The 13,229-nt window shown below is 36.6% G+C and overlaps 1 protein-coding gene across 2 annotated transcripts in view; it reads left to right on the top strand.

Annotated features, from left to right (window-relative positions):
- The window catches only part of LOC118275568 (neuroglian), a 36,656-nt gene that overhangs the window by 7,098 nt on the left and 16,329 nt on the right, over positions 1-13,229 (top strand). For both annotated transcript variants that reach the window (XM_050698607.1, XM_050698608.1), the window contains exons 4-6: positions 2,525-3,139; positions 4,465-4,655; positions 8,942-9,217. In XM_050698607.1, coding sequence (XP_050554564.1) covers positions 2,525-3,139; positions 4,465-4,655; positions 8,942-9,217 — 1,082 coding nt within the window. The remainder of the gene's footprint in view (positions 1-2,524; positions 3,140-4,464; positions 4,656-8,941; positions 9,218-13,229) is intronic.

A 13,229-nucleotide genomic window follows, 5' to 3' on the forward strand; every position in this document is an offset into this window, starting at 1 on the left:
AGGCGAGAGGCGACACTCGGAAATATTATGTCATGTATGAATAACGCTGTTTATTCGCTAAAAATAATTATATGACGGTTAAAAACCTGTTTTTCTGTTTTTGTAATGTTGTCCTCATTGCCCTAAAGCTCATTTTAGTAATTGAGTCAAGTTTTTGCTGTCAGATTTATAAAAGTTCAACTTTGTTCTAAATCTATAATAGCTACATAGCTAGGTACTAGTAGTTACATAATATATTTCTAGGAGAATACAGATTCTCCTTTACAATCTTCAACAATGTGCGATTTCCTCCCTAAAATACAAACCCGTGTTATACCTCGTCTATTTATTTGTAAAGAATCATAAAAGCATGACGTCGATGCTGGATTTATCATAGCCAAAACTATTGCACTTGATCTTTGAACAATACAAACTTACGTCCGTGTTATCAGCCTTGTGTGTAATGTAACTTTTGAACCTATTTTTATGTACAGTAAATGATAATACATAAATAAACTAAACCCAGGCACAGACGTACTCAATTATACATCTTTTAGTTCATTCAAAGACACAGATGTTGCAGACACAAAGCCAGCCTTTCCACAAAAATATCTTTATTCAGTAGCCACGAATTTGCATTCCTATTTTCATATCGTTCGTTCAATAACTTCGTCTACTGAAGCCATCCTGTATTACAGTTTCATGCTTACAGTTTTATGTCCCCACTAAGCTAATGTGTTTACGCTAGAAGTGGGTTAACTACTCTACCTATTTCACTTTTATAACTTGCAAACAGCACGGGTCGTTGACTTAGGAAAGTGGAAAATCTCTGATTCCCTGACAGCCTTGAAAATTCTAAAAAAGGACTTAAAACAAAACTTAAAAAAGGAATTTTATTAATTATTCAAAAAAAACTGTTTTTAGGGGCACTTATCCTAACTGGTTCCATAAATAAAACTATATGATTATTAAGAAATTGCAAGTTTGAATTTGTCCTCAAAATGTTTTGTTTTATCATGAAAGCTCGTGTTCAGTGTGTATTACTCATCTTTTGAGTTGCATACACGTCATAAGTTCTATGAAGTCGGACAAACCAGAATTATAACTTTAGTAACAGAATTTTGATATTCTTTTTCTTACCACCCTGAAGGATAAGGCTATTATGGGTCCCGAAGGATAGGATCCGTTAGATGAACACGGCAAATATATAATTTTATTTTATACTTTATTGATGGTAGACTTATTGCCAATTTGGCATTCTCTAACATCAAAGTAAAGTTGTACAGTGCCAATTATTAGTTCTATAGTACTAAAGAACAATCAATAACGAGTAAAAATAAATGAAATCATCATAACTAATACCTGTAATTTCACGGTAAATAAAGAACAAAAGCGTAGCTATTAATTAATCATGACATAAGTAGAAGGAAAACCGCGATCCATTATGACAGAAAATATAATATATTATTTAATTTACTGGCCGCTTGTTCTAAACTGTTTGTGGCTTTAGAAACCTTGGCTTTGAATATTTTCTTTTCGTATAAAGCTTCTTTTGATATTAAAGTACAGTTTATTACTTGGGGCTCCCCCCTTTTAAGACACGTCTGGGACTTAAAACGCTTACGGCTGTGAATAGGCTCTAGGTAGAAGTTTGAACCTACGTTGGAAGACGAAAGCCCTTGGGGACGCACTTATTTATAATTTGTTCACATTAAAGTCTTATGCCGTACTTTACGTAAATGTTTTTGCGACTACCACGTTGTGTTATGTTTTATGTCTGCAAATAAATCTTGTTTTTTTTTATGTATTAGGTACTCTAGTGTGTTTGGATAAAAGGACACTATGTATTTTCTATGGAAAATTCATTAAATTAAATTATCCGTCAGGTAGGCTAAAGAAACCTTATCAGATAGGTCCATAGACTTGATGATCATGTTTCTTGCAAGAATTAGCAATTGGGTTCCCGTTTGTGAAGTCAATGATCATTGTTTATGTATCTAGACCTAATTTAGGTGTACTACGTAAATGTTCTAACAAACTTCGTCCCGCCTTCCAATCGATAAATGTGGCGTTATCTCATAAAAATGTAATGTAGCTATGAATTTCTTTGTAATATGTTTTTAGTAACTATTGTCGATGTTTTTATAGTTTCTACTCGTAATTTTGGAATTAACAGATAGGTAGGTAATATGGTGCGATTGATTTACTTTACGTTTTAAATAATAAATATATACCAGAGCGATATTGTTATCATTTCCCTAGGGATGTAAAACCGCATTGGTCACGATTGATTAATTTTAATTTAATATTATTCGTTATTGTTTATTTCATGCTTTTGTTCTTTATGTTGCAATAGCTATTTTAATCTTGACACAGAAATGCAATTTGTATTGTTATGGTTTTGAGGTTTACCCTTGAGCATTTATTAGTCATTTGTATTATAAACGTCCTATACGAAAATTATCATGATTGAACAGGCTATATGAAATATATTGTGGTACGTTAGTACTTGTTAATTAATTAACCTAATTTCTTTGCCCGACAGGTACCGATGGATCAAAAACGGCAAACCCTTCGAGTACACGAGTTATGACAACCGTATCTCGCAGCAGTCTGGCCGCGGTACTCTCGTGGTCAGCCAGCCACGTGACGAGGACCTCGGACAATACCAGTGCTTCGCGTACAACGAGTGGGGAACTGCCGCGTCCAACAGCGTCTTTGTACGACGAGCTGAACTCAACTCCTTCAAGGAGACAGACAGCCAACAAGTCGTCAGAGCGGAGGAAGGCAAGCCTTTCAAACTCACCTGCGAACCACCTGATGGTCACCCCAAACCCAAGGTGTACTGGATGTTGCAAGGCGACCAGGGTCAACTGAAAACCATCAACAACTCACGCATGACCCTAGATCCTGAAGGAAACCTCTGGTTCTCCAACGTGACTCGATATGATGCCAGTGTTGATTTCGCTTACATTTGTACAGCTAATTCCATCTTCAGGAATGAGTACAAGTTTGGTAACAAGATTTATTTGGAAGTCACGCAGACTGGTATTGCACCCACCTTGAACAGGCACGAACCGGTGCGTCAGTACACTACTAGGAAGGTCGAGAAGGCTTTGAAGGGGAAGAAGGTGGAACTGTACTGTATCTACGGTGGAACGTGAGTATCTTTGATTTCTTTGTTTAGTAGGTTGAAGGAAAGATTGGAGCGAAGCAAAACTCGGTGTATTGTGTCTGTAAGAGTCGACTGATCGATAACAATGTTGTTTGTAGACACGCAAACTGTAGGGTTACGCACTATTGCGTTGTACTTTTAAATTGTTGTCGGGTTCTTCGCGAATTCTATCTGATATTCCTCGCACAGAACGCTATTTGCTTAGGAATTGTATAATGTTGTCTAGTGGCGACGTTATAGGATTATCTAGACCTACATAGTTAATACAACTACAGTACGTTGCCCTGTGTTCTGCGAAAGAGTTCTACATTTTACTTAGGAGCGCCTAATGGACGGAAACACTAACGGACTGAGCAGACTGGATGATTCTTTATGCTAAAAGTGCATTTGCGTAATTAATGGCGCAGTTTCAATTGGTCTTGTAAGATCATGACCATTATGAGTCCATTGAGAGACAAGTCGCATAGTTTTTCATTCATAAAACCAGTAGAAGTCTAACATTCTACATACATGTGTAATCCGAGATTTTAGGTTAGTCACGTCAATTCTACGCTTGCGACAGCTGATGTAGGGCTGTCTACATCCATAAATAAGCAAGCCATTAAAAAAATATTACGCATACTTTTAAAATTGTCTATTGCAAGACACATTGTTTTCAAAGACATTAAGTTTCATTAAGTTCACACTAAGTTTACGGAAAATAATATAATGTCTACAAATATTAGAATGATGGACTGTTTTTAGTTAGTCTTTAACCATTAGTTTCTCTATATGTTATCCTAAATCAAATCTGTATTCTTTAACATGGTCATGGTACCAGCCCTATAGTCCCGGTGCAGGTACTGACCTATTGCGCCCCCGCTACGCGTGCATGAGTGGTCGCGAGTGGGCTTTTCTCTCCGCTATCGAGTTACATACATGCCGCCAATTCACTCCATGTTATTTGACGTGCCTACGAACTTTGAGGCAATTGAAACTATTATTAGATGATAGAAGAAAAGATATGGCCGAAATAGACACTATAATATAACAATGTGTCTAACTGGCTTCTTACTAGCATTCTAACTAGGTTTCTGCTTACAACTCCAATCGCAATCCTTTCCCAAAAAATACTTTACTTATTCAGTTGTGAAAATCGCACCAAAATCTTTTCAGTAGTTTTTGAGTTTATCTCAAACAGACAAGTACGCCGAGACTGCTCTATATTGTGAAACACTATTTTCAATATCCTTTGACTATCTCAAGTTGCATTTAGAAAGCTACATTCCTTAACAATACATTTTAAACTAAAACATCCTTATTCCCCACAGGCCTTTACCGCAAATAGTTTGGAAGAAGAACGGACGAAGCATTATCTCTTCCCAAGGCATTACTCAGGATAATTACGGAAAGACGCTGGTGATCAGATACCCGACGTATGAAGACCAGGGCACGTATACTTGTGAGGTCAGCAACGGTGTTGGAACTGCTCAGTCTTACTCCATCCTGCTGAATATTGAGGGTGAGTTGAACAAAATATTGTTTTGAGAACACAAGCTCATGGAATAGTTTCTATTCCAAACTGATTCATTTTGAAAGAAAGAAAAATAATTTATTCGGCATCGGGCACGATGCACCAAAAATATAACACAAACAAAAGTAACTGTTGCAATGAAACACATGGAAAAAAATAAACATTTTTTTAAATATTTAGGTTTTGCCAGAACTGACTCTCTCCTACTCATGTTGTATTTACAATACGGCTATTTGGTACCTACACTGAACGTTCAATAAAATATGAGCCACCTGAACAGTTTCCATCATTTGTGCATTTTTTCAGTATTGAACCGTTGTTCAATTTGGTTCGTAGATTTCGCAATAATTCTTAGAATATTTGAACGTCTGCAAGAACGAACACTTCTGAACGGCGCGACGCCTGCTTGGTTTTATTAGATTTTGTCCTGAGCTAAACCAGACGGTTTTATAAAATGTCCATGTTGGATTTTTCTAGACATTTTATTTTAAGGTACGTTTTAAAATAATTTCAAGCACTAGAGAGATTTGCATTTTCACATTATGGAAACTATATAATATAAAACATTCCATAATAAAAGTACCTAATTTTTAAAACCAATATAATCTTTTTCACGTTTAGACTTAGAATTTCTTCATTACAAAGTTTTCCTAAATGTAATTATGTGAATCGGTGCCCTTGCTACGTAATTAACAGCAGCATTAGCTCTAATGAAGACTACGTTAATTGGAGTTATTTCCGTCGTAAAAAAGCTTTTTTCCCTCTGAGAAGTGGGAAAAATGTCACCCTCTATTTTCTCGTGCGACTTTAAAAATGGTGACAAAAGCCGCCTTCTAATTATTCAGTTGACGTCCAACACACAATAAAGACGTGCCAAATAAAGCTGGCCCTACGAACCGTACGCCATTTCCGCAATATTGTAAACGTACCTTTGCAAGGGCCCGCCATGATGCCAATAATGACAGTGCCAGCGTCATTTCCGCTTTCCGATTTGAAAAGTTTGGCTGCGTTCGTAATTAATATGTAATTGTTTATGGTTCAACTCGAGTAGACGTCGTTAAACCTATGTTTGGAACCTTCGTGGCGAATTATGTAAATGTAATTACCATCACAACGGGCTGTGTAGTAGTTGTGTCAGAATATTAAAGTCTTGGGTGTTTTAATGTCGTGGGTTTACTGAATGTTATGATAATATTATTTGATTGAAACAGTATGGACGTCGAAAGTAAAAGCTCGTCGGTGTTCATTTTGAAATTCGTTTTGAAATGTTTTCGGTAATTTTATAAATAATGGTTTTGAAATGTTGCTGTGGATAGCTTTTTGCGAAAATGGCATGGATTTGTAATAAAATTCTCTTTTTGATACAAACGCCAGTTGATAAAGGTTGACATTTTCCTTTCTAGTATATTTTTTTTTCGAAACTCCTTGTTTCTGTCGGATGTGACATACGCGTACAAGGGTTACCTTCATACCTTTTTTATATTCGAATGATTTCATACTTCAAAGGCGACCCTGTTTATCATTGGATTAATATTTTGAATTGATATGCCCAAATAAAATATTCTTCACTACAAATATCAATTTTCATATTACTATAGTATTTGTACATATTATTATATCGTTCTTATTAACGAATATTTTGGGCAAATGACATCATGATACCGAATATGAGAAAGCATATGGTGAACACGTGATATTAGCCGAAAACTAAAGTATGGCCCTTATCCATTAAATGTAACGGCCGGGCTACGCAAACAAGGCTATAAAATGTCGTTTACACTTGGGTTATAGCAAATCAATTGTAACTGTGACCTTTCGCTTCCTTCCGTTTGGTTTGTTAAAGTGAAAATTGAATGCTTTGTTGTCACGTTTTGTTCTTGACTTGCAATATGTCCCTATGTCCCTTTATGAAACAAGTTTTGGAGTTATTTTATGATACAATAAATTGACTTTTCCTTCATAACTAGATATGTCTGGTTCTTCAGAGACTCTCAACTCATTAGAGATAATTTTTATTCTCATTTAGAAACTTTAATGGCATTTCCAGCTTCTATCTTCCTCGTAAAAATAGTCACCAATGTAAGCATTGCATAAGAGAATTGCCCTCTAGTCGGGAACCTTTCGATAGGAGCTGTCCATAATTCACTTCAGCAAAACGATGGGGGAGTTTCTGTAGGCCATAACCATGTATTACTAGCCGTATTATGTTATTAGTAACAGGTGTCTTCCCGCCTATGTTCATGAGATAATCCCTCACTTGCTTCTGACGACACGATTTGATGGGGTGATAAATTCTGAGTGAATTTATTTTAGTCATTGTGTTTACGTGATCACTCTCCTCCCCGAACTTTCCGGTTTTTTGGATAGCAAAAAGTATCAGAAATAATAAGGCTTATAACAAGGTCCCGTAAAACGCCTGATATCTTAAAACTGGGCTGCCTACACATGGATATACCTAATAATGGAGTGGTCAATAAATTCAATTGCTATAACTGATGCTGTCCACGCGTGAACACGCATGTCGATGACGTAATCACTTGTCATGCACGCAAATAACACTGTAACCCGGTTCCCGTAGTGCTGGATAAACGTCCGGCCCTTTTTATTGCGGCGTCGTGTTTGGAGGCCGGCCTATAATAGCACGCTTTGTAAATATTATACCACTTGCCCCGTGATGTGATTTGCGACACTTTCTTATTAGATTTCAGTGTAGAAATAGGAACTACAGACACTTTAACGTTTGATTAGCATTCCTTATACACGGTAGTTAGTTCTAGATTATTAACGAAGTCACTTTACTCAAGGAAACGCCAATTAAATAATTTCCATATTAATTATGAACGACAAATTGCAGTAAATAAATTAGTTGCGCACCATTCCTTGCTTAATCTAAAAGTTTATTAGATGTTTCACATTTAATCTAGTTATTCATCGGAGATGATTTCTTGATTCGATTTCTAGACTGTCTCGTGCCGATATGAAATGGCTGCTTGCTATCGGAAATTTGATTTTATGTTCATATTTTCGTTGCATTTCAATCAAGGCATGCATTCTTGAATCTTATTTTTTATATCTGAAAAAGCAAGCTAAGAAAAGAAATCTTTATACAATCTTCGTATGAAAGAAATGGATACAGTTTTACTTCAGAAAACAAAAATGTAACTCCCATATTTTATAGTAATTTCACGAAAAACCACGCTTTCCTTTCAAGCTTGTTGCAAGAGTTTGTATTAAAAGAAATGTCGCAGACATAAGGAAAATGTATGAAAGCCCGAGGCTTGCTTACGCTTGTAGTTCATCTCCATTTTGTTTCGTCAACAATTCGTCTAGATTGCGAGCACTTGAGTGTGGCATGCAGACTGCCGTAATCGCCTCGAGCATTGTACCACCGTCGCTCGAGACGTAGCTACTGTAATTTCAAATATGATACACAATAGAAAATGGAAGAAAAATCGCTTGTCAGATTGTGAAATATATGCAGTCAGATTTATTTTTGTGAACAACAAAGGATGAGTTAAAAATAATCTTAACACATTCCGGTTGAAGCATTGCAGCCATTGATTACTCATCAGTAAGTTCTATTAATGGACATTCGATGACAGATGAATGTTAATAGAGAAACATTAATAAAGTAGGATCTCAGTTCTCGATCTCGACTTGTTAAGCACCTTAACCTTATACCTTATAGAAATTGTTCTTTTCTATTACAAATCCAAGGCAACTGTTGAAATGAAAATCATTAAGCTCATAGATCTATTTAAATGTCCATAAAGTGTACCTAAAAGGCCGCACACTTGACCTCTGACATCATGTTCTCCATTCTATTAACCTACAATATGTTATACAATAATACGCAATATGGGAGAACTCGATTGATACAATCGTTTTAAAGGTAAAATGGTCAATTTTAGGGCAATATCCTAGGAATTATGTAGATTTTCAACCTAACCAATTTCGGTTAATATATTTTGAGCAATTAGGATGGAATACGGTTCAATACTAAAAAAAGGAGTCCTTAAACCTGTGTTACACGACACAATGTACGTTTGATTACCAACACGTGTATTATTAAACTCACATTAGTTTGATATTAGGAACGTGTATAAAATAAGAGGAGAGAGGCAGAAGGCATTAATATCTATGCTAATTTTGCAAATAAACTAAAATAAATAACGTGTGTTAAAAAAGTTAATCCTAAAATCTGAAGATCTGAAATCACCAATCTGCTTTGGGCTATTTTCCAAATTAACATACTTTGTTTTTTTAATCCCTAGCCGCACCATTCTTCACGGTGGAGCCGGAATTCCAATACCGCGCAGAAGGCGATACGGCTGAGATCAAGTGTGAAGCTGGTGGTACTCCAGTGCCGAAGATAACCTGGATCCATAACGGAAAGCCCATAGAACAGGCGGAACCGAACCCGAGGAGACAAGTGAACCCCAACAGCATTATCATCACGAACCTTGAAAAGAAGGACACTGGAAACTACGGTTGTAACGCCACCAGCTCCATCGGATACGTGTACAGAGATGTCTACATCAACGTCCAATGTAAGTACTTATTTTATTACTTTAGAATTACACTAGGTTGGCACAGACTGGGTAACGTATCGCGCGACTGCCGTTCTGCACAATCCTTTGTATGATCCACAAAGTCTAGCTACTTAGGTGTGCAAAAATTATATTGCAGAGTAACGTTTGAAAAAATATATAGCGTCATAATGGAAGAGAGAGTAACTTCTATATTTAGATACGATTTAATCACAACATGAAAAGCGTATCGAAATATGTCATGCCATTGTTAACGTCATTTTACATTTTTGAAATAACAAAGGCGTGTAACAACTGTTAGAAATTAGTACGTCGCTTGTCGGTGTCGCACTGTATGCATTACTTATCTGACACTTGTGTAACTTCCAAGTAAACGTGGACGACATGTTTGTGTGTTTGTACGTATAGTTGTCCAGCGAAGAAACTCGTCAATCGATGGCTGCGTCGCATCGAAAGCTAATCCTCTCGTACTCTCACATTTCTAGTTATCACACGTGTGTTGTCCCACTTGCAGTGTTCCACTTTACTATAGGTTGTAGTAGGGACATGAAATATTTGCAAATGTATTCTGTTAATGCTGTATACTTTTTCCAAGCCGGCGCGCCTTGTCCCGACAACGGCGCCTCCGTGTCCTAGATTTTATACTTGACTTTACTCTTAGCGTTCAATCTTTTCTTTATTGAAGGCGTTTTACATGGGTTGTTAGATAAGGTATCACAACTAGGCAGGCTGATTTATGATATTCTTACGCAAATACATGATGTAGTAAACAATGATATATTTTAGTAAAATACTAAATAACTCTAAACTATTCTCATAACGTATGGTAGTAACAGCAGTTAAATCACTCGCTGCTGTAATTCATTCAGTAGCTCTGAAACTTGGGGAGTTTCACGCGTGCCACATTCATCTTGCCAACTTAATGTATGACTGCAGTTTTCAACGACCCGTTGACACTTCACACAGCAAAAGAAACAACTTCAATAAAGAGCACAATTTTATTGCTCTGTAACAAGTCTTCTACAAGTTTATAAGGAAACGACAAAGCTCCAGCCACCATAAACTGTCACTCATAATTAATAATGCCCCTAATATTAAGTACATAAACTTGTTAAAACTCACACAACCCAAATAGAGTCTTACGCAGCAAAAAATATAGTCGAGATTTATTCATGTATAGTTGTTCCACTTGGCATTCGCCCCAGTCATTTCTAGATGAACTCATAAATACTGGGAATAAATCTTTATTATGTTTGAAAAAGTTGCTCTTCAGACGTCACAGTTCGTCTGCGATATATAATGCGGAGGGGATCGATTCTCGTACTGAAATATTATTTATCGATATAACTATGGTACTTATCGCAGTTCGCAGTCTTCTGCTCTTATAGAATTAAGCAAATGTAAATATTATGGATATGAAGCTGAAAGTTTTCCTTGTACTAGGAGTTTGTTAAAGAACTTCTTGTGTATTTCCTTCTTGGAATGTTACACAATAGTTACGTTATTTATTCGTTCAGCCCACAGCTTTATAGTGGGGATCTATACTTGTAACTTTTGTATACATATGCATGTGTAGCTATAACGATACCGCGAAATCGTTATCGATTCGTTACACGAATGGCCGGAGCAGGGGAGAACCAAATCGATTCCCATTTGCAATAGTTGTTTAGGGTCCTTTTCCTGTCCATGTTTTGGGGTTCCTAACTCAATAGTGCGGGAGTTTATCGTCCTTCCCTCAAAGCAAACTACAAATTGCTTTTATATTGAAGTGAGTTTTACGTTTTACCGTACACTGCAGAAACTAGTTTCACAAAGGACTTTTTAATTGCAACAACATTTATAAAAGCTTCAAAGCTAAGGATATCCGCTGTATAATTTTCTGTCACAGCAGTTTGTGTTTAATATACTTTAATGGACGTTATGTCCTTCACCCAAGTCTTATATTTGTGTAGCGCAAAATATTTAATTGCGCTCAAAGGCCATATTAATTAGTAGACTCTCTCAGATAGCGGTCTGGTACAGTTATACGTTTCTTAATTATTACCTAAGCTGATATGATGATGTCACGGTCGCAGTCTCATTCATCCGACTCTCAAGTATGATGACACTCGATAAAGGAGCCCGAGTATGCGTCGGGTGGCAGTCGTTATAAGTCCCACTTTCTTATTAAGTGTTAACGTGACACGATTATTGAGATGAAATTGCTTGCAGACAGGTCAATGCCAGTCCAATGTGAATAATAAAAACATTCAGCGAATTTGTTTTCTTTTTGCAGAATAATTAGATGAGTATGTGCTTTATTTTCTCAACCGTGACGCTATTTAGCCCAGTAATAATGTATTAGTCTAGAAATACGTATCTAACTGTAATATTCGAAATGAAAAGTTACCATAACACGGAAAGCTTAAACCAATTGAACATTATGTTCCGTTGCGTGACTCGCCTTCGACTGTAATTTAATAAAAAGGCTTAATTAATTAGATTTACGTAGCTACATACTAAATATTATCAGAGTATTATTAAACACATAGCAGTAGGACTTTATTTACTTTCAGTTTCTATGCATTTTCAACGTGGTATGTGATGCGATTCGCTTTGCGCAAATTGTATTTTTGTTCACTATTTTTAATGATAGTGTGACAATGATAGAGCGACAGATTAACTGTAATGTTCCGTGTACATAAACATAATATATTGGCAGTACAAATGTTTTCAATGAGGTTTTGTTTATTTTATTAAAATGGAAAGTACAGTGTATGCCGTTTTTCTCTAAAACGTGACGTCCGCCATGGCTAACACCGAACTAAGTAATGGCAAGATAAAGCACGTTTATCGATAAGGGCCCTATTTGTGTATGTAGATCATCGGTGAGCAGTCTTACAATTTCTGACCCATCGTGAAGAAAGTTGGCTCATCGTATATTTTAAATTTTTACATTTATCATCCTCAAATCCTCTTACAAAGCAATGTAATTTATCGTCACGCTCCAAAATGTATCTGCAGATGTTCGGTACATGACCACAGTTCATCAATTTAGTTCATTAACGCGTTGCTCGTACAAATAAACAACACATATTTGAAACGTTCATTTAAATCTTCGGCTTCCACTGTACAAATTACTATACCTGTACTGCATACAAAATGTAGGATCCACGGTCCACGGTCCGGGATTACGCAGCTCCCAGCCATGACCTAGATAGCCCGGGATGCCTCGACCCAACCGCGACCGAGTATTGACATTGTGCACCACCCGGCTCCATAGTCAAGAGAAATTACTGCAGTTTCAATTGTTCCTACATAATAGCCGTGTTAAGTCCATCCTGTTGGCAATTGTGATTTTGTTGCCATAAAACTTATTGTGCAAAAATCAGCCAGTCGCATTTCAAACTCAAATGGAGCTTCTCTCTATTTCCTTTGTTTCGAACATCGATCAAAAAGCGTGCAAAGAAGTCGGGTGCTAAAAACAACAGGAAAATATTTTTTACATCGATGTTATCGGTCGAGACTAGCTTTCGTGCCTGATTTGATAAAAGTCCTTAGTCATCGGAAAAGGAGGGGCGGGATTTTCTTAGCGGGGAACCACGGCATGATACTTTAGTTACCGACAACAGATCGTAATGCATTCGGTAAAGATCCAGTAATGATTTAACTGCGTGAGATCGATTTGCAGAAGGCATGCTGTTTTTATTTTATGGCGTGTGTATGTAGGACAGGTTCTACAGGTTCGCTTTTTAAGAAGCAATTTGTAATGTTTTATGAGACAAGCGGAATTCATTATACAATATGCATTTCCTCGAAAAGTTCTCGGACTATTGGAAAGAATCGTAGCATTGACCTCTTGCAAGGTCAGCAATTACTTTAGCCAAAGTCAAAGCATTTATTTCGATTATTACAGCATTTACAACCACTTTTGAAAGTTGACATTGTAAATATGTGTCATTCACACTGTCAAAAATATATTATGACCAATGTTCTCCATTTTCCTGCCATATGGTCGTTCCTGGTATTGTAT

The sequence above is a fragment of the Spodoptera frugiperda genome, chromosome 15 (genome assembly GCF_023101765.2).
Source record: "Spodoptera frugiperda isolate SF20-4 chromosome 15, AGI-APGP_CSIRO_Sfru_2.0, whole genome shotgun sequence".
Lineage (NCBI taxonomy): Eukaryota > Metazoa > Arthropoda > Insecta > Lepidoptera > Noctuidae > Spodoptera > Spodoptera frugiperda.